Source organism: Epinephelus lanceolatus, chromosome 2, assembly GCF_041903045.1.
Source record: "Epinephelus lanceolatus isolate andai-2023 chromosome 2, ASM4190304v1, whole genome shotgun sequence".
Lineage (NCBI taxonomy): Eukaryota > Metazoa > Chordata > Actinopteri > Perciformes > Serranidae > Epinephelus > Epinephelus lanceolatus.
In genome coordinates, this window is record NC_135735.1 from 10,520,554 (window position 1) to 10,543,170 (window position 22,617).

General features: G+C 43.4%; 1 protein-coding gene across 8 annotated transcripts in view; it reads right to left on the bottom strand.

The window, feature by feature from the left end:
* nav2a (neuron navigator 2a) overlaps positions 1–22,617 on the bottom strand; it is a 305,157-nt gene that overhangs the window by 67,852 nt on the left and 214,688 nt on the right. For 6 of the 8 annotated variants that reach the window (XM_078173805.1, XM_078173804.1, XM_078173799.1 and 3 more), the window contains 8 exons: positions 21,269–21,341; positions 19,093–19,345; positions 18,804–18,860; positions 15,347–15,483; positions 6,607–7,846; positions 3,289–3,398; positions 3,093–3,201; positions 1,424–1,846 (listed from right to left, as the gene is read on the bottom strand). In XM_078173805.1, the coding sequence (XP_078029931.1) occupies positions 1,424–1,846; positions 3,093–3,201; positions 3,289–3,398; positions 6,607–7,846; positions 15,347–15,483; positions 18,804–18,860; positions 19,093–19,345; positions 21,269–21,341 (2,402 nt within the window). Of the gene's footprint in view, positions 1–1,423; positions 1,847–3,092; positions 3,202–3,288; positions 3,399–6,606; positions 7,847–12,961; positions 14,687–15,346; positions 15,484–18,803; positions 18,861–19,092; positions 19,346–21,268; positions 21,342–22,617 lie in introns of those variants that run through there. The other 2 variants (XM_078173798.1, XM_078173809.1) reach the window with 2 other exon arrangements.

Sequence of the window (22,617 nt, forward strand, 5' to 3'; positions counted from 1 at the left end):
ACATATCAAGTACTTCAAGAGCACTTAGCGCCCTCGACTTGTACAGCTGCTTCAGGGCTGACGGTGAATCAGTGCAAACCCATGGGGGTCAGAGGAAGTAATTCCTACTCCAGCTTTTAAGAGATGTCTTATCACTTTGCTTCCCAGAGCTCATAAACTCTTTTCTACACTAGCATTCATTTGAACTCAAGCAAATTCCTGCAGCAGCTCTAATACCAGACCCTGGTCTCTACGTCTCTGGCTTTTCGATACCATGTGAAGGCGAGTTGGCACCTTTCACAAGTTCATCTGATAACACAGACGACAGTAGAGGTTTAAATTGCACAGTGTGACAGCCAAGGTATGCAGAAGGCCTGTTACAACATGGGCAGTGGTTTTGAGAGAGCAAATAAACAGGTTATCGGCGTATCAGCAGTACTGTGGCTGCAGACTGAGAGATGGGATACTTGTGGGATCTGTGCTACACATAATAAATGTTGCTTATGCTGCTGCGGCTTAACTGTCAGATATCATCTGGCACTTGGATTACAGGCAGGAATAATGAGAAAAGGAACACTACCGCCCTCTTCTGGCAAGTTTGTATTCCAGACAACTCACAGTCTGTGGGGTCACATGGTCAACCAGACAGAAATATCTAACTATCAACACATGATGCTCTCATAGCACAAAGTAACTCATTAATACTTTTCATGACATAACTGCCAGTTAATGAGTACACTGCTGTGCTAGCGGAGGTGTAGAGGAAATGTATAGGGAGTGTCTGAGATACAGTTTCTTGCTCACCTACCAAGGGATGTCTAAACAAATCAATCATCTACCAATAATCTAAAGCACTGTGAATCAGTCTGCAGATTTTTAATGACACTGAATACAGAATCAGGTACTGTGTTAACTGGTTTACTCAGTCACAGGAGATCAAATTACAGAAGAACAATTTAAAGTTATTATCTTGTAACATAATCAGCCAGTGTGCTGAGTGTCTCTCTCACTTAACCCCCCAAAAACATTGCATTTGTTGCATGGTAGGTGGCAATATCTGGGGCTGCAACTGAAATTGTTTTAATATCAGAATATCTACTGATATTTTCGTTTTGTCTAATTAATAGTTTATTATATAAAATCTGAAATTAGGGGAAATTGCCTGTCACAAGCTCCCAGAGCCTGAGGGGACATACTAAAATATCAAGCAAAAAACAAAAAGTGTAAATAACAATGCTAGAAAACAGAAAAAAGCAGCGAACCCTCACACTGGAAGAGCGAACACCAGCAAACGTTTGGCATTTGTCTTAAATAAATGAACAAAACTGCTGTCAGGTAAATTTCTGCAGATCAGTTCACCAATTCCGCATCTAAAAATTTCAGCATTAGCAATTCCCAAACCTGTTGTAGGATTAAAAAGTCTCCATCAGTGCATTTCACTTACCCGCTAGCGACATCATCAGTGCGTGTAGCATTCTTGCTCAGCACGTCTCCATCGCTCATGTATCCAGTGACGTCCACGGCGATGCCCTCCAGGTCAATGTCCTCCCCTGCTCTGTCTCCGAGGTCCACGCTGCAGAGAGCTCCTCCCCTGCCAGCCAGCTGCCGCCGCAGATGTCCAGGGTACAGGTAGCGTCCTCCCTGGCTGCCGACCACCCGGCCGCCGTAACTGTTCCCCATAGAGGGCGCGTCGCCCGCCTGCAGACGAGGGCTGGACTGGCCCAGCCGCCATGATGCCAGGGAGGGGCGGGTGGAAGTGATGCTGAGGATGCTCCGACCCCCTCCGCTGTTGTTGCTGCCTCCACTGCCACCTCCGCCACTGCTGATGTCTGTGGTGACGCTGCCGTCAAAGGTGGTTTCCAAGGTGCTGAGCAGAAGAGAGAAGAAAGAATAAAGACAATGTGATCCACATGTAAACAAACAGGACGCCCCTTTAAATCTATTTTTTTTAATGTTTTCTGATCAGATTCTAATCAAAGTCTTTTTATTTGCACTTGAAGAACGAAAACCTCTCAATGAATTTCTGAGCTACTACTGCAACAGATGGCTTAACGATTTGAAATTTAATTTCTACCTGTCGTTTCATAGTGATTGTACTGATTAAAAAAATGATCTCCAATGAGAGGTCACATATTTGGATCACCACCACAACCAGATCATCTGTTTCTTGTGCACCAACAGATACAGTACAGGCAAACAAACTGCCACACTAGCAGTGGCGGCCTGCATAATCTCAGCTGTGGACAGATGGATAGAAAGAAAAAACTAAAACAGCAAAACAGGACATTTAACCCATACAACAGAGCCTAACCTAAACCGAGACAGCTGGGTCAGCATTGAGACGTGAGGCCAGAGCAGAGGTCAAAATTCTGAGGGAGGGAGCGCGATAAGAGCAAAACCTGAATCAAAGACGACATGAAAGACATGCCCTGCGATCAAAGCAAAAGATCCCTCAAAAGAAGGATGAAACGGCAGCGAGGAGAAAAAGGAGGTAATACCTGTAAACCTAGACAGACATAGTCTGCTGACCATGAGGCAGTTCAGTCACTGACTCAAATCCCCAGCAGTTATCCTGATTTGGCCTGTTTACCACTCAGCCGGAGCGGCCATTGTAAGGTGCTTCACTTTGATGATCCCCACACAGTGGAGTTTTGTTCTCCACAGGAAACACACTAGAAACTACTTAATGAGCAGGGCTGAATTGACAGGGTGAACAGAAAATTACTTTCATATTTACCTCACTTGATTAATCACCAATCACTTTTAAGTTTATTTTTCTTAGTGTGTCCTTTTATAGTAGCTTTGCCAACTTGAAAGACATGCATTGAACAGTATGGCTTGTGCCTGTAATTGTTCTTGGAAAAAGTTCCAACATACTGCATTTCTTTTGTCACCTACTGCACATGTTGCACATGCACTTTGGGACAGAAAATTCAAAGAATCACAATATGTAACTGAACTTTTGAAATAATAAAGAAGTAAAAAAGGTAAACAACAAGCTTGTTAAATTACTAATGGCTCCAAACGTTCCTCAAACACAGAGAAGGTTGCCTCAGCGCTGAATCACAAGTCACTGCCAGTTAAAATCAGCAACATCAACAAATCATTTTTACCTGTGTGTGACCTGAGTTCCTCGCAAGCTCGACATGGTCTCCTCCAGGTTTTGCCGGAGGTCTGCTATGTTTTTGACGGTACGCAACCGCCTTGTCTCTGGGTCTTCACCTGAGACAAAAAGAAGCAGTCTCAGATATATTTACCAGCAAAATAAACTGAGCAAAGACAGACTCTTCACTGTCAGTGATCACCCACCTGAAAGGTCCTCGATGGAGAGCTGGCTGGTCTTAGTGAAGGAAACGTCTCCACCTCTTCCTCCTGAGCCGGACTCAGTGTTCCCCGTTCCCTCGCCGTCTGTTTGGGATCTGGGAAAACAAATAATTTGAGGGATCAAAGGGGGCAGATATCATCGATTCTGAATTATTGTGCATTTAGTGGGAACCTAATATTCAGCAAATTGTCACGAAAGAGGGATAAACCTGATTAAGAATTAAATCTGCTGTGTTTCAAGTCTTGTGACCGGAATCCAAAATGAGTGGCTGCTAAGCCCCAAATGCCGGTAAAAAAAAAGGTTGTCTTTGAAGGATAAATCAATACAGTTCACCCGCTGCACTGGCTGGGGCTTTTTGAGACGATGATGTTTGAATGCCTCAGTTATATACAGCCTTTGGTCTTTGCCTGATCCCAGACTTTGTCCCTGTTGACTACTGTACACTCTCTCTGAGTGTGAGAGCCAATCAAAAGCTCTTACTGCCTCCCACACTGCTCCACAAAAAAGTGACAGCATGTAAACTTTTCTTTACCATCTGGTTAAATTACCTAATGTTGGTTGAAATTTCAGGTTGTGTTCATGCACTAACAAACTTACTGGATAAGATCTATGGCCTAGTCCACACGTATACGGATACTTTTGAAAACAGGGTTTTTCCTCCTTCATTTTCAAAAAATGTCTTTATAAATGCTGTTTTTAAAAAAAACCTCTGTCTAAATGAAAACGTAAAACACACTAGAAGCACTGTCAAAAACATGCCAGACCAAGAGGGGGTGATATAACCCAAACCCTAAGGCCATGTCCGCCAATTAGAAGCCTGAAAAGATCTGTGTTGTGTCATTGATGGATTATGTAGCACAGATTTCTGTAGCACATTTTGACGCTCCTGTTTCTCAATATAGTGGAAGAGTAACTGTACATTTATGTGTAAATTTTTAAAAGCCCTGTTAGCTAGGTTAGAACCAGCACTATTTTGGCAACATCTGCCTTTGCACAAAATGTTGCCTCATTTCTGATGCCTCACAAAGGAGATAACAGGTGATACAAGCCCTAAACTCGATTTTTCCTGTCTACATGTCAACACTGGGAACTCAGTTTCTGAAAATCTATGATCTGGATAGAGTTTTACAAAAAGTTCAGGACCTAAAACCCAGTTTGCGCTTGGATGAAAGGCTAAAACACATAGAAAAGACTACAAAATACCTGTATACGTGTGGACTAGGCCTATTGTTCATGACAGGGTGCTTTATTTTTAGTTTATGAGTCCTTAGCAGGTGAGAGAAACGGCAATATGAACATTGAATTTACGTTTGTTTTTTCTTTCATTTTCTGTCCAACATACCCTTCCTGACAGGTGGAGGTGATATAATCCTGCTGGTAATGCTACCTGACAGGTATACAGCAAAAACAGAACATTTCTGAGCACTGAGGATGGGAGTGTTTTGGAGATGTGGGCTGGTTAGTTACAGGTCAGGATGTACAGAGAGAAAGGGCAGCGGTGCAGGAAGTGTCAGGGGCCTAATGAGTGGAGAACGAGAGGGACCTCCTTCCTTATCACACTGGGACCGGGACAGAGGTCAGAGGCACACAACATCCGCACATACTTGCCCAGATACATGTGCACACACATGCTGACAAAACACTCTGCGTATGCACACATGAACAAACACAGATGTGACATTCCTGGGTAACAGTTCGCAGATGGCTAGATTTAGATTTTGTGCTTTAAGATGCTGTAAGAGAATCAAACATCAGATATGAGATGACTTGAGAGATCTCACAAGCTTTGACTTGTACAGTCCTAGCCAGAAGTTTATACACCTTTGTGTAGTTATTTGGTCAAGAACAGCTCACTCAGAACTGTTATCAGGTATACGACTGAACAAATACACTCCGGCAAATATTTGCCAACTTCAAATAGTCGTCACTGAAGAATTCAGCCATACCAGGAAAATGTGCTGTGTGTATGTTTATGACTTATAGTCGGAATAGAGTGTGCAATGGTTTAATGACTTTGTTTTATCAGTGTTTTATGACACATGAGCTAAATTTATTCTTCGGATTTAGCATTGCACTCTGGGAACACAATCTGACTCACAATGGACAGTTTTCAAAAAGTATTAAAATCAATGCAGCAGGGGTGTCGGTGGCTTAGTAGTAGAGCAGGCGCCCCATGTACAAGGCTGTTGCCGCAGCGGCTTGGGTTCAACTCCAGCCTGTGGCCCTCTGCTGCATGTCCTTCCCTGTCTCTCTCCCCCTTTCACGCTTAAACTGTCCTATCAATTAAAGGCTAAAACGCCCAAAAAATATCTTTAAAAAAAAAAAAAAAAAATCAATGCAGCAGACCCAATACAGAAATATTATCTATTAATACAGAGACATGAACGCCTGTGCTTTATCTTATTCTGTACTGCATTTTATTTGCTTTTCTATATTTGGTCTGGATCTTAAAGGGGAACTACGCCCATTTTCAGAATTTATATGTTATTCCCGTGGTCTAAGACAGTCCAAAAATATCATCTAGCATGACATCCCAAGTTTGAGACTTCCTTCTGTGGTTTCTGACTTTGAGAGAGAGAGTAGCTCATGTTCACAAATGTTGACTGAACTTTTCTCGGTCATGGAAATAACATATTGGAATTCTTACTTTAGGTGATGTTCCCCTTTAATCTTCCTTTTTTTTTTTTCAAGACGTTGCAATAAAAGTGTCTCTATTTTTTGTTGATTCAAGTGTTTGCATGTTTTTCTTTTGTTTCAAATTAATATCTGTCACATAAACTATGGATTGTCAATTATTACTGTCAATGGTGTGTCTCTGTGATCTATGGAGTTGAAATTTAAGTTGAATCTGAGATTAAAATCACCCACACAGTCCTGATAAAGCAGACTGTGGTAACTGAAGTCTTACAGAAGCAGTGTGTAGGATTTAGTGGCATCTGCTGGTGAGGTTGCAGACTGCAACCACCTAAATACCCTCGCCCTCACCCCACAGGAAACTGTAGAAACATAGTAGTGCAACATGGCGGACTCTGTGGAATCTGCTGCCTATGTAGGTATGAAGGGCTCATTCTCAGCTGACAAGAATACAGCAATTACTTTCTGCCAATGGATCCCCCTAAATTCGTCACACTGCTCCTTTAAATCCTTATTCAAATAATAAATGATGCCTTTATTCATGACTGTATCTTTGATTGTTACTCATGTTGTTATAAATGTTTCATGTGATGGAGAAATACTAAAGAGAAAACCATTTTTTCCATTGCTTTAACATGTGTTCCCAGGCTCAGTCTGTGTGGTCTCACCTGTACATGAAAGGTGCGACGGTGGCCGTGTTGGGGTGGCTGTGGTGCTGTTGAGTCTGAGGTAGCTGCACGCTGATGGTGTTGCTGGCTGTGCTCTGTGTAGTGCCTCCACCTGCCACAGGGGAGGCGCTGGTCTTTCCCTCTGTGGAGGCCAGGCTGGAGGTGGAGCTGGAGTGCCTGCTGTCCCTGTCTCTGTCCAGGGGTCCGCGGTGCATGGCGAGCCCCCCTCCTAACCGCATGCTCCGAGGCCTCTCCCCCGCCTCCTTCACTGAGGAAGCTTTCCCCCCGACTCCCGGGGCTTTGCCTCCTGGCTTTGGTATTCCGCTTTGTGCAGGGGTGGAACTCTCCTTTTTGGCCACTTTACCCCCCTTGGGAATGAAGCTGGTGATTTTAGAGGTCCTTTTGTTTGAGCTGTCTGTGTCTACAACAGGTGCTACTTCCTCCTTAAGCTCCTCACCCCTGAGCTCTGTCCTGTCGGAGACTGAGATGCGTTTCCCCACCTCCTTCCCTTTCTCCTTCTCCTTCTCCTTCCCTCTCTCCTTCTCCTTGTATTTCTCTGTGCTTTTGACAGAGCCCTTCTTGGCAGTCAAAGCTCTGCTGAAAGTGCGCTGGGCGATGCCCCTCAGGGCGATTTTGGGGCTGCTGGCGGTTGTGGACACAGTAGTACCTGCTGAGGGAGCTGCTCCGTAGGCCGTCCCGTTGCTGGTGCCATTCATTCCTGGACGGACATTGCCATCATCTTCCTCCATGGGGTCGGTGTTGGAGCCAGTCTCGGCTCTCTCCACCTGCACTGCTCCGGGCTGCCTTGCTGGGGCAGCATTGTCAGTCTGAGCCCCTGCTCCATTGGAGGAGGTGGAAGATTTGGAGCCTCCTTTACTGTTGAAGAGCTTAAGCTTCTCTAGCATTGACTTCTGAGCGACAACCTTAGGGGGAGCTTCAGTTGCCGGGGCAGCCTTACAGGACGCGTCCTTCTCCTGCTTGACGGGCTGCATGGCAGACGCGGGGGTGCTGGTGGAGGAGGGAGCAGGAGAGATGTGCTTGGAGCTCATCGACTTGCTCCTCCAGGGCTTGCTGTTGGGCTGGGGAATGGCTGTGGAAGAGGATGAAGATGATGACGATGGGGGAGGAATCTGAGCGGAGGTAGCAGCGGGGATGCTGGTGGAGGAGCTGACAGTCACTGCAGATGACGGAGCATGCTCAGTCATCACTGAAGGCTGTGAGGTCATGCCCTCTGAGGAATCTGCACCAGAAAAGAGACATTTTATTAAACAATGAGATAGGAAGGTACAGCTGAGGAGGAGAAGTCAAGCACAGGGAGGATCTGGGGGAGAGAAGAGAAACCAGATGCTAAGTCATCTTTGACCCCACACAAAGTGGCCTTATAAGGGCCTGGAGGTGGCCTGTGTTGATACAGCCCAACGTGCCATTACTTTCCATCAGGCTGGCCACCAAAACTGTTAAAAACTCCTTAGCACTAACAATGAGAGGAGCCCATCACAAACTTTGTATAAAAACAATGAGGCGCAGACTCAAGTGCTTTAAAGTCTTGCCAAGCAGGCCAAGTCAAGAAGCAGTGCTGCAGCACTTATAAGGCTTGTACTTATAAGGGCTGCTTTTGGTCAGCGTCCCTGTGCTTTACAAAGAAACACTGTCTGGTTACATCTGGTTACATGTACTCAGCCTCTTGTAAATTAGATTTATAAATGGGATAAAAAACACAGTTTAACTTTAACAGAACAGAAAGCCTTTTTTGTCATGGAAACATGCTCCTGTAAACCATTGTCACAGATTTATCACCCAAAAACAAACTGTCTGGGTTAAATCTGCAACAAGTGACTCAACAGCATCTCAACAAGAACACTTACCAAAAACTGAAGGAGCAAGCAAAGAGCTGAAATCCCTGGCGTCAAGTCACTGTTCTTACTGTGAGAACTAGAGTGAACTAGAGTATCCTGAGAGCTGCTGGGGTTGTCAGTGTGTGCAGAGGGGTGCTACCAGCAGCACACAGTTCAGACCAGTAACATTTGAATATTCAAACTCCAACGGCCGCTGAGAGTGAGGGCCTGTGCAGGGAGCACTGGGAGGAATTAATCATAACAGTTCTGTTGCAACATACCTGACACACATACACACACTGACTCATATTTATTCTAAGCCCCTGCTGCTGCTGTGTTGCACACCTTAGACCTATGGGAGTTTAGGTTCTTAATACACTGCAAATTCACACCAAAGTAGCAAGATTGGCTTATTAATTGAGCAATATCCCCACAACTCTAAATCATATTAAGTAATTCTTGTTAGTTATAGAGTCCATAGAGTCTTGTTTCTAAATTTAAGTGGCAAGACGCATTTTCCAATATGTTTTTTTACTATTTGTCGAAGGCCCTGGTGCTGTTTGTATGAATTTTACCTGATGAACATCTGAGGACTGAAACAAGTAAGTACAAGCAGGGTGTCAATAGGTATCAGACACTTAGATTTAAAGCTTTATAAGATCTTTCAAAGATCATTATAAAGCAATTTTAAGACAAATCATCTTTTGTTATTAAAAGCATTGCAGATGAGTATAAAGGTACATATATATATATATATATATATATATACACACACACACACACATATATATATATATATATATATATATATATATATATATACATACATATACATATATGTGGTCCCATGCAGAGGTAGGTTTTATGTAGGGATGTGGTTATTAGAGTGTCAGGTTAATCTACATTTTGCCAACAGGTGCAAGTATGAAGTACAGTGTTAGTAAGTGTTAGATTTAAAGATTTGTAGCATCAGAAATGGGGACTATCATGCAGATGAGCTTGGCTCATTTTGAGCCAAAAATATAATAAAATAAAATAAAAATAAAAGTAAAAAATGAACAAAATAATAGAAAAAAATAGAATAAATACAATGAAAAATAAAAATAAATCAAAAGGTGGATACATAAAATGTTTGTTGCAACTAAGACCTCAGAAAATCAAATTTAAAACTACTGAATGACTTTTAAGGCCTGATTTTTATAAAATTGAATTTAAGACATTTTAAGGACAAAGTGACAAGTGATTGATAGTGTGCATTTTTGTTTTTGTTTTTTTGGTTTTTAAACCTTTTTTCCAAATACAAGGATTTGAAGAAGGGACAGATGATGACCATGATGACTTTCGAACATTTTAAAACCAAGTTGATTTTTATTGGGGATTTTTTATTTTTTTACATTACGCCACTGGATTTTAAACTTTTCTTTGTTTAACAAAATAAGACTTAGTGCTGAACTATTCATTCAAAATACTTATGGTGATATTTCCGATAGAAAATAATCATATGACTTTCACAGTGCTTATTCGTTAATGTGTGAATATTCCTTTAATTCACGTTAGCCACATTACTTCCATATTCATATGTTATTTATGTGGTCTCATTAAGTCAGCATTTACACAGAATATTAAACACTCAACCCACTTGTTTACCCCTCTGTCATCTGGCTCTCAACTTTGTTTCATTTTTTCAGCACCTTTCATGTCCTAATTGGAAATAGGCACCCGCTCGCCGCCTCTCCTTTCTCCCCCTGTTTAGCATTTAGTGAGAGCAGCCTGAAACAATGCAGCCATTAGGAACTGATTAGAGACCAATTAGCCGTGCTAGCAGTTAGCAATCGGGAAAGTGGGTCAGGTTGCTAATAGCTGGAGTCCCATTGGAGGCGGCTGAATGAGAGGGGGACCTGCTGTGATTATGGAACAGGCTGAGAGAATACGGGGGACTGGCACTGCAGGTTTGGGATGAGTGAAGCTTTGATGTGGGCCAGCAGGACGGCCTGTGCTGTCCGTGAATGGGGTCAGTTTGGATTTCGGGTCAGGAAGGAACAGAAGAGGAAAGGCAGGACATGGAGAGGCCCTGGACACTGGGTACAGCTGGTCATTGTCATGACTGGACCCGCTGACCGGGACTGACACGCTCCAGTTGGGTTGCTAAGGGTGAAGGAAGGTGGTCAATCTTCAACGTGTCGGGTCAGAAGTGACACGAGAGTGATGGACTTGGACACTGTTGCATCATAAACCCAGCCAAGGATTCCAGACAAGGTTCAACACCTCAGTCCATCACAAATTAAGGAAATGCCAAAGTCAGAGTCAAGTGTTTTCCTCTGGTTTAAAATTCAACCTGCTACTTTTTCTTACAATTAACAAAGCAACCACAAGGTGGGGTAGATTTCATTTTGGAGGGGAAAATGCTGCGTGAGTCTTCATTTTAGGCACAGCCGCCTGAATATTTTAAGATAAAATAAAAAACACAGCCTCACACTGTAAAACAACAACTACAATCAAATGGATACAGACCTGGTAGACAGGTCTCTATGGATCAATCTGGCTTTACTCTGGCCGCATTTAAGAAACCAGCTTTAAATTATCTGCACAAAATGCACTTGCGGAAGCAATTTTCCTTCAAAAATAAACACAGAAGAGTCTTAACATGCCCAGAGAATGGGTCACTGACCTAATGACCCACCCTGTGCAGCCTTGGGCCAGATCCTGGACTTAAACTGCTGGGGGAAACATGTTGAAAGAATTTCAGTGTTTATGAGTTAACTGCTTAATTATGGCAGTCATTGGAGAATAAAATCAAGAGCAGAACATGACAGTAGGTATAGGAGTACCCGAGGTGAAAAGACTCACAGACCACCACTCCGCTCCCTGTCTGCCATAAAAAACTGTCTCACTCTCTCTGACTCTGTCTCAGGGTTGGCCCAGCTGCCTAGTCCTCTCAAAGCCTTCCTGATAACATCAAGGCATTTAAGGAAATCAGCCAAAGTGGACCCAAAGCTCTTTTCATGGATGGTCACACTCATGTGTCTGTGCGTGCGCTCCTTTGTATTAATGCCCCTCTACAGCCGAGGAAAACCATGTAATTTCACACAAGTGTCAACGCTCATCTCCGTGCGAGTGTGTGTACATGTCTGTGCATGCATGTCAAGTTTAGAAGAGAGGGGGATGTTTTTTTCTGCTCAGCAACTTCAAAAGCTTCAAACAGCAGGACCGGTGACCGGAGCGAACATACGGCAGTGTGACCATTTCTTGCCCACAAAAAAACAAGCGGTAAACGCATTAGAGGTAGCGTGGGCTGACACTGTTTAGACATCACAAGCCCTCCAACCTCTCTCATGTTCACACTGGTCACAAGACATTAAGCTGAACCTTCTCAGTCCGTCAACGACCAAATTGCTGACCTGAAAATGCCCTGCTCACATGCAAGACTGAAAACGTGTTATTTGATTGTAAACCCAAGGTGCAGAGAAGATTTCTCACAGAGAGAGCACTGTGAGGGCAGTTTTATTTCATTTTCTGACACCTCCATGGACTTTTAATTTGCAAAATCTACACAAATCATATCTGACTGGCACAAAGTTTGAGGCTGCAGGTGTTTGCTTACTCATCACGTTCTGATTTCAGAAGCCTGCGCTCTCTCGCTCTCTCTCCCTCCTCAGTCATTGTGCTCCCAAAAGTGAGCGGGACAGCCGGCTTTTGTGTGGAGACTGAAACTTTTTAAAGTTTCTCCACATGAATACACTCAAACAGTGACGCTACAGCTCATCAGAAGGCTATTCATTCAGCAAGGGACCCAGCCATACACACACATACACACACAGAAATACATGAGCGACAGAAGCATGCACATACACAAACACAGAGCCACCACAGGTGCCCCCTGCTCTCTGTGTGTGTCTCTGCTCTGTGTCACTTGGTGGACACCCAGACGCTGTCGCCTTATGTTAATGCAGAGCAGAGGAGAAGATTAAGGTCTGTCTCTGTACTGTACAGCGGTGTGGTAATGTGACTCCATTCTGGTGTCAGAGCCAATGACACAGAGCAGATCTGGCCTCACAATAGAAGCTGCAGGTGCCTCTCTAACCATCTGAACCTCACAACAAGCACATATAACATACTGTGTCCCACCATGTTCTTTTAAGGCAAACACTAAACTGACATATCAGACTGATCACACTGTCAGACTTTTAATGACACTTTGGAAAGGTGAAATAAATTCTAAATCAGTGTCAGTTTTACACTAATGAAGCAAAAAGTTGGCTAATTACATGACCAATATCCCTGCAACCTCACTACTAACAAATCAAATTATTCACTAAAAGGTTCAGGGCAGCTGATCTGACATCCGCTCACAGAAAAACAAACCTGCTTTCTGCAGCTTAGCAGCAACAACAACAAACCTCTAAAACTGAATCAATCCTCTACCATACTTTATAAGTTCAAATGCAAACCTCAAGTTCTACATCAGAGACTATAACCTGCAGTCCTAGCTCAAGGCAATCTACAAGTGCAAGCTGACAAACCTCATAGGTGCTGCAGATGTCCAGGAGGAACAGAGACAGAAGAAAAGGACAGGAGGAGATGGGAGAGTCCCAAACCATGGCCAGACATCCAGAGAGTGCAGGAGCAGGAGGAGGAGGAGGAGGAGGAGTGTGGTGGTATGGCAGAGGGGAGGAGCTTGGCAGCATGTCAACAACACAGTAAGAAGGAGGGGGGTTGACAAGTGATTTTCATACTTCCTACCTCCAATCACATGGTCTGCTGCTCCAAAACATACATGCACACCTGTTTGCCAGGATAAGGTAAATTATCGTGTTATGCAAACCGTTTTGTTTTTTTTTTTAACAAAATTGATTTGTAAATGAGCTTCGGTCCTTTCTTAGAGAAACCTTGCTCACTAATTGGTCAATCACATCTCTAACATTAATGCTACTACTACTACTTCTACAAATACTACGATTTTTAATATCAACGGAGCAGTTCAACTTTTTGGGAAATTCGTGTGTTCGATTTCACCCCAGGTTTAGATCACTCCCCTCTCATGTCTGGACTATAAATATAAAGCTAAAGCTGACAGCCAGCTAGCTTAGCTTGGCACGAAGCAGCCTGGCAACCTCATGGTGACAGACTCCAGGTGGTCATTGCTGGCCAGGCCAAGAAATAGTCCCGCACACACACTCTTTAAAATCACGACTTGCTGTATTTACACTTCAGTTTTTTGCGTGGATTAAACAAACAAGATAGAACTTGTTTCTAGCATTCATGCCAAGTTTATCCAAATGTGAAGAGCACACAGACAGAAAACATATATCCGAAATGTTGGACTATTCCTTTGATACTGACCCTTGCAAATTTCTTATATACCTGTCCATGAACACAACACTGTCTGCTAGAAACTCTCCCATCTCCAATGGAGCTGCACATCAGAATAAGTGTCCCACAGTGATGCTCAGAGTGTTGGTCCCTGTTAATTTGTCACTTTAAACACAGACAACAGACTCTCTCTCTCTCTCTCTCTGTCTGTCTCACTCTCTCTCTCTCACTCACTAACACACACACACACACACACACACACACACACACACACACACACACACACACCTCTCTTTCTCTCTGGGCGGTCAGAATTCTCTGTGTAATGCAGGGTAATGAGTTTAGACTGTGAACACTGACAGTCTATATAAAGCCTTGGCCCACTGAGTTGTGACAGAAGCTATTTCAACACTGCTCTCACTAAATATACTGCCAAACACACTTGCAAGTTTGTATGCTGCAGAACTCAAAACACTGGGCAGTGCGAGTTAAACTGGGTCAGAGAAGTTTGGAATAAACGTGTGAGAGAACATTTCCGCCTCCTACTGAAAACAAAACTCTCCCGGTTGAATCATCAGGACAAAAGATGAACAACTGTTTTAGAAAACATATTTTTCTATATCTGTTTAAGTTACTGAAAGTCAAATGCACAAGCCTACTGGGTGTTGTAGTATAATACCAAACTGACAGAAACACAAGTTCTCAAAAACAAAGTTGAAATGGTTCCAATTTAGTAGAGCTCCTAAAGACAATTCTGCTGGGTGGTTTGACTTCACCAAACAGGAGGAGGGCACTGTTCTTCCAGACTAAACACAGCAGAAGTTTTCAGTTTCTAATGACAGCGGACTGATGCTCTCCTTTATTCAAACACACAGCCATAAATGCCCTAAGTGGTTCAGATCCGAGCAGGCCACACTGACCGTAACCCTCTCAACCTGTGAGGACGAACACAGCAGCCAAATGGAGGTCACTATAACACTGCAACTCCAATAAATCACAGCTTGTCACCTCCTACACTCACACACAATGTCCTTAAAACAGTAACCACACACAGGTTTTTCCTCACGCACACTGTTCAGACCAGTCACTGAGGCTGCAGTCAGAGAATACATTTACATCAGCATCCAACAACCGAATGTTTGTTACAGAAACTGAGGATAAATGCTCTACCCTCATAACGTGAAATATTAATGTTCCGAGTTAACTGAAACATTAAAAGGGGGAATTTTCTCTTGAAAGGACACAGTTGTTTCAGTGCAGCATTACAGTACACGCTGAGGGGCCATGCATCTTTTTCTAGCATGTATTTAACACTTTCTCCTGGTCTCAAAGCAACAGAGCAAACTCGTGTTTTTAACTGGCACCCAGAGGATTCACAGTCCACCTTAAATTTGTCCTCAACACTGCAACATTAACATTTTTAAGAGCTGCAAGGTTACGGTCTCCTTTCTAATGTGTCTCACTCTCTCTCACACACACAGACTCACAATTTGTTGAGGCCATCTCAAGGTTACAGTTATCATGATGGTATTTATAGCCATCCATGGCAAAACTAAGTGTGTTTGTGTCTGTGTGTGGTTGCACATGAGCCTTACCTTTGTTCAGGTTCAAGTTGGCTTTGGTCTTGTCACTGAAGCCCTGGCTGCGTCTGTTCCCAGCAGCACTGACCGCAGAGCCTCTTGGAGGGATGTCACTGCCGGCAGTGGACACCCTCGCCGAGGGGCCGGGAAGTCTGATGGAGAGAGAAAGAGAGAAGCGACAAAGAGAAAGGAGGGAAGAAAGAATATGTTCGATATAAAGCCTTCATCACACACGCTGAGGGAACACATTGGGTTACTGCACGTTTCTAGCACATTCTGTTGGGACAAATCCAGTCTACAGCTTCTAAATTTAAAGAAAAGGGGTTCACTTCATTAGAACTGAGAGTAGAAGGACCATGCAGTGTTTTATGTGAACAGGGCAGAGCAGCACAAGGGTGTCCCTACATAGCAAACCAATCAAAAGGTACAGCATTAAGCTACAACTTCTTCAACATCACATTTCAGGACTGCTAATAAAGAATTCCCTTTCTGTGTTACAGAACGTCAAAAAGAGAAATAGCTTTAAGTGCTATACACATAAAGCTATTGCTATTCAAGATCTGTTTAAAGGTTATGAGTAGCCTCCCAAAGTGATGAATATTTTTAATCGTCCCACACAAGCATCACTCTGACTTTGTTTTCCACACTGTGAATATGCAGCTTGTGAACTCAGTTGATGCCCGAGGAAGCTGATGTACTGAATTCATGATACAAACTTTTTTGTCCTACTTTATTGATTTCCTTGGGGAAAAGTTCTCCTCTCACACTCTTGCTGGGCTGCAAGGTCGAGCCAACCTCAAATCGATGACTTAACTAGGCACTCAGTCATCCTGCTGCCGCCTTTCTGTATGCTGTCTACTGTTTTAGGCTCTTTTGAAAGTTTCCAAGATACAGTACATGCCTACAACTGGCTCATCTTCAATCTGAAAGTCCGTGGCTTGGATCTAAACATAACACAATTTAGTAAATGTAAACGCAGCTATCGTTCGCTTTCTTTGCAGCTCTGCTTGGCCCCACCTCCCTATATACACCTACAGTAATGTAATGGAGACGGATGAGCTCACACAGCAGTGTGGAAGTATCTGAGTGCGTCGGACGGCCTGACAGCGTGTAGGTCCCAGGGGAACTGTCAGCTCAGCAGCCTCAGATTACACACCCTGCTCCTTTATTTCCCCTCATGGATTAGACAGGATATATTAGCCACTGATAAGCCTTGGTGAAATTTACAACACCTTGATTCCATATTGCGAGTCGATATGTCGCCTTCAGTGAGGTGTGTGAGCCGAGCTGTAATCTGACCAGGCTGTGGCACGCAGACTGCTAATGAAATGCTAATTCACAGGAGGCGACATCATCATCATCATCCTGGGACTGTGAGGCGGGTGCTGATAAGCAGATTACAGCTCTCTGTCTCACAGCTCTTGTATACATTATGGAAACTCTCATTTCCGGCATGCCATTTACTTTGACTGGCCATTATTTATCTGGCCACTGCAAGGTAATAGGTCTCACCACATCATTTGGTCAAGAGTGGCCTTACATCATCTGGCTCTCAATTATGGCAGGACCAGTCAGTCTACTGCCCTCCCCCTTTGGACTGGCTGTGTATAGAGGAAATATTCGAGTTAATGGGTGAAAACAATTGTATTTTAAAATACAACGTGTCAGAACTAACATGGACATATCTTTACACGTTAACCTGTCACTTTATAATCTCAAAAGTCAAATACAGGCAAAAATACAAAAGAAAAAAAATGTTTTTGCCGATTACTTTTTGCTTAAAATACATAAAGCACTAAGTCTTACAGAACTTTAAACATATCTCTTGACCAACTCAAAACTTCTAGGTATTTATAAATCGTATACTGTGCAGGTTGGGCTATTACGGTTTGCAAACACGCTTGCCAGCAAGAGTGAAAGTAAAAGCCAACTCTAGATTCACTCGTTTGGCGTTGCCAGGCTATATTTGCATTCTTCAGTGCTGTGTCTCTTGGATGCATGATGCTTATGGTCTGGCACCTGGTCACTACCTTTTTATAAAGCCCCAACTTCACCAGAGCGCTGTGGGGTACACGCTCATGAACGTGTTGAACACAGAAAATAAGAAAATGCAGGCAAAGGCCGAGTCTCTGCAGAAAAATACACTTCCGCACACTAGTGGGTCACATTTTTAGGGAAAATCCTGCATAGCGTATATTTAAAAAATGTATTGCAAAGGAGTAAAAGGAGAGCAAGAGAACATTTTACTTTTGCTTCTTCAGGCTCACTCGCTCATGAGTTTTTAGTAAATGTTTATATAAATACCAAGAAGCTTGAATTTGGTCTGAAGCTGGGTTGTATGTGTGCTGCAAGCCCTTCATTTTGATTCTTTCACATTGTCTGTCTTTGACCAGCATATGACTGATTTATACTGATGTGTAAGTGATTATCATATGAGCTCAATTCCAGTGCACATAATAGCAGAAATGGTGGCAGATTTACTTATTTAAAGCATTTAGATTTGATTATTTGTACATTTTTGAGGGGGAAAATGCTGATTTGCAGCCTCTCTGTGTGTGAAAAGAGCACTGGCATTATTTTGAATCCCAACCTAGATCATAGACGAATAAAACAGGTCTTTTAATTGCAATATTTGCAAATAATAGCAATTTACATAAACTCTTTAAAAACCTTTAAAAAATGAGGAAATCTGTATACTTTTTTGATTGGGGCCTTTAACAGAGAACATAAAAGCCAAGTGTTTTTTGGGTGAACACCTGGAGAATCTCTCACTCTTGTAGTTACACAAACTGACCAGAGGGTGGAGCCCTTACATTGCTTTGGAGAGGAGCTAGTGGCGGGGCAGGTGCAATGCAAACAGAATCTGGGATGGGCAGCATGCAAAACCGCATCCTAAATCCAATTTCAAGGCGCATCATCACATAATACGACACTGCATGCTGAAAGAGAGGCAAATGTGAACGCAGAAGGACTCGAGAGCATCACAGTGAACGCAGACGGAAGCTACGTTTTAACAACACATATTATAGACGCACATTCCAGCCACAGATTCTTTCTGTGTTAATTATTAATGTCACATTATATGGGGGATGTGCTTGTCAAGCAAGCAAACCCACACACACACACACACACTTACTTAAGGGTTATCTAAAGGTCTTTCACAGCCCATTTAGCAGGCCTGCCAAATGAGGCGTGCTGCCAGACAGACAGGCCTGTCCGAAAATGGAGCCCAGGGCTTTAGTTCCTATCTGCTCAACACTACCACTCATGCATATTAGATAGTGCTTGTAGTAGATATTGCCCTTAATCACAGACAAAGAAACAACATGAAACCCATTACGGTACAAAAGAGAAGTTATACTTGATTAGGGGCAATTTCTACCTTCCTTTTTCCAGGAAAGGGACAGGACAGGAAGTGTGCTGGAGGAAAGAGAGGGAGGTGCAAGAAAACAGAAAGGCAGAGGAAGCTGACCTAGAGGTCTTTTTCTGACCAAGGGAAAACTTGAGCAGTTTACTCTGAGACCCATCCCTAGAGGAGAAGAAGAGAGGAGAGATATGGAAGAGGACAGAGACAGAGAGGTCAGGTTTACAGTTATAAATGACAGCAGGCGTGAACAGGAGGACAGCGGTGACAAAATGATGGATTAGAAGAGCAGAAACAGCAAGAAAGTGAAGACATAAACCCATTCACCTGGTTTCAAGGTTACATTTCTTATATTTCCAGTTTCCACAGTTTGTTTTAACGTGTCAGCGAGCCTCACCTGGACTGCATCTCGGCCTGCGCTGCTTTCTGGGCTGTGAGGGCAGGAGTCCCATGCGTAGAGTGGCTGAGCTGGGCCGGAGCGCTGCTCTGCTGGCTCAGAGGAGGGTGAATGCTCTGGGGCTGGGCGTTGGGTGGGAGAGAGGGCTGGGAGTTCTGCCGCTGGGCCTGCTGCTGCTGCTGCTGCTGCTGTTTGTAGCGGGACAAGCTGAAGAAGAGGCCGAGGATGGCTTTCAGATTACCATTTCGGATCTCTGCAGGTCAGGGAGAAGGACAAAGTGGAATATCAAAAAGGAAAAGGCAGGTGAGGTAAAGAAGGAAACAATGTAATGGTAGCATTAGCAATTTTATGATGGAAAGTCACAGCAGTTTAGGATTTAACCTGAGCCATGCCATACAACAACGACAGTAATCATTTCACATTTGTACAGGGTTAGTGGTATACAACAACTGATTTCTTTAGGTACTGGTATCGGATCAGTAGTCGTTAACGGCTCATATGCAAATTCAAGGATTGGAATTGGTATTGGGAAGAAAAAAAAAAGGTATCAGAACATCCCTAGACTTAAATGGTCATTCATTCATTTCCATAGCCACTCATCCTGTAAGGGGTCGCGGGGGTGCTGGATCCCTATCCCCCTATCCCAGCTGACGTTGGGGAAGAGATGGGGTACAACCTGGACAGTTCACCAGACTAATAAAGGGTACCGCCCGCCACAGCTGTGCAACAGTTTCATGCCAATTGCTGCTGTTGCGTATTTTCAGTTTGACTACAAAGACTTCGACTAGGTTTACAACTGTTTAATTATTGTTTATAACAGTGGTTCCCAACTGGTTCAGCCATGGGGTCCAGATTTCTCCTTAGTCATTGGTTCGCGGTCCACAGTTTAATATATTCAGCATCATACTCGTGTTCGGACATGCCATCAAGCTAGTTTGCTGTCTCTGTCAAGTAGCTGTCCGTTAGTCACTCACCCTACAGCACAAAACAGCACTTCAAAATTTTAATTAATTTTTTTAATTAATTTTTTTTTTTAATTTTATATATTTTATTAATCCCCGAGGGAAAATTCAATTTTTCACTCTGTTGTCAATTACACACAGGTCCGAACACACACATGCACAAACTGGACCTATACATGCACTAAGTGGAGAGATGTCAGAGTGGGCTGCCCATGACAGGCGCTCTGAGCGGCTGGGGGGTTCGGTGCCTTGCTCAGGGGCACCTCGGCAGGAGGTGAACTGGCACCTCTCCAGCTACCAGTCCACGCTCCATATTTTTGGTCTGGACGGGGACTTGAACAGGCGACCCTCCGGTTCCCAACCCAAGTCCCTATGGACTGAGCTACTGCTGCCCAAAAATTCACTGTACTTCAAAATTACATGTAATTTTAGAAAAGCAGAGTCACTTGCACATTCAAAATGGACCTGCAACCCACTTTTGGACCCTGACCCACCAGTTGGGAACCACTGGTTTAGAAGAACGTGCATGCCCTAACCTCACCTGCTAATGCCTTTATCTGGCATTGACGGGATTAAGTAAACAGACTGTGAGCTGCAGCGAGTACGCTGGTATTTTCTTGCAAAACTGTAGTAACAGAATGAATGTAATGTGCCATCTACTGGTGTCTTTGGATCTCCAGTCTATTTGACTTGTATGTTCTTGAATTGCAAGAGAAAAGTCCCAACAGAACACTGAGAGAACATGTACTCCTTACAGGACCGAGAACTGACCTAGCGTCTTTCTTGCAGTTCAATGATTCACTGTTCTTCCCAATGATAACACTAGCAGTATTACTACCCGTACTATTGTTATTCCTCGTGTGAATAATATGATGTGAACGTTTAAGCCAGCATCAGTCTTTTTTGGACGTAGACTACATTTAAACACAGCACTATTGTAAGCTTTCTGGTACATTAGCACTAATATATATGGAGTAATCAGCCCCTGCTGAGCCTACGTGTTTTAATGTGTACTGTCTGGCATTAATGTAGTGTGTCCTGGCAAAAAAGCTTGCCAATAAAAATGCCGCAGTGTATCAAGTAGCCATTCTTTATCTCTTTTTCCATTGCACAAAGGACATTTAGTAGCCTGTTCTGGTCTGGCCTGGCTTGGCCTGGGTTGGGGTCTACCTTTCTTGTTCCAGTGAAAGCAGAGGTACAGGAGTCCAGCTTACCCTCTGAAGACAGACCCTGGATATTGACTCCTTTGGCTGCCAGGAAACTGAGGCAGGCATCAATGTTCTCAATCTGGACAGAAAGACAGACACAGCTGTAAGACAATGCACCCTGCACATTTCCATTCACATTTGCATATTTGTATAATGTCAGGAAGCATGCCGGTCTGTCTTTTGCACGCTTCTCATGATGGCGCTATGGGGAAATTGGAAGTGAACATCTACAAGTCTATCTCTAAAGGAGAGCTGACAGCACAAAATGTTCCAACCTGAATGTTGCTATAAAATTTCAGGAAAGAGGTGCTGAACATTTTCACTAACAAGGATAAAATACAGATCCATATGTCCTTCATTAGTCATTGATTTGATACAGCTGGAACAATGAAAAACAGGCTGTTGTAATGGGGAACTAAATCTGCTCATATTTATTGGTCTTTGGCAATAAATACTAATTTCATGCCAGTAAACAGCATACATTTGAAATCTTACAAGGCACTTGGGAAATGCATACATCTGCTAAGGTCTCACAAACCTATAAATGTATTATTTTCATAATATAACATAATCCATTCATCCATCCATTTTCATCCGCTTATCTGGGACTGAGTGGCGGGGGCAGCAAGCAAAGAGAAAGCACCCCAGACGTCCCTCTCCAAAGCAACCCTTTCCAGCTCCTCCTGAGGGACCCCCAGGTGTTCCCAGGCCAGATGAGATATGAAATCCCTCCAGCGTGTTCTGGGTCTGCCCCGGGGCCTCCTACCAGTGGGACGTGCCCGGAACACATCTAACGGGCAGCGCCCAGGAGGCATTCTGATCAGACGCTCGAACCACCTCAACTGACCCCTTATAACGTGAAGGAGCAGTGGCTCTACTCCGAGCCCCCTGCAGATGTCTGAGCTCCTTACCCTATCTCTAAGGCTGAGCCCGACCACCCCACAGAGGAAACTTCAGAATTTCGGCTGCTTGGATCCGTGATCCAGATCTGCACGTAATGGTTGCCATGTTTTTAAGAGAATGTCTGTGTCTCGATGAGAACTGTTAAGGCTTTGTACAAGGATGTTTTCTACAAGATTTTAAATGAGTCAGACTAATGACGACTACAATTTATCAAGTTGTTTCAGCACATGTAGATATGTCAAATCGGCTTCCTTTGACCAATAACACAGGAAATTATATGGGATGTAAAACAAAACAAAAAAAAACAACTTATTTTTCCATATTCATCCAAATGTGTTATGAGATTTGTAAGAGGAGTGGTAAAATAAGTATTAACACCATTTCAATTAAAATGTCCCAACTAGTTTTCTAGATATCAAGCTGGATAGCAAACAAATGGTACTTTGGCAGAC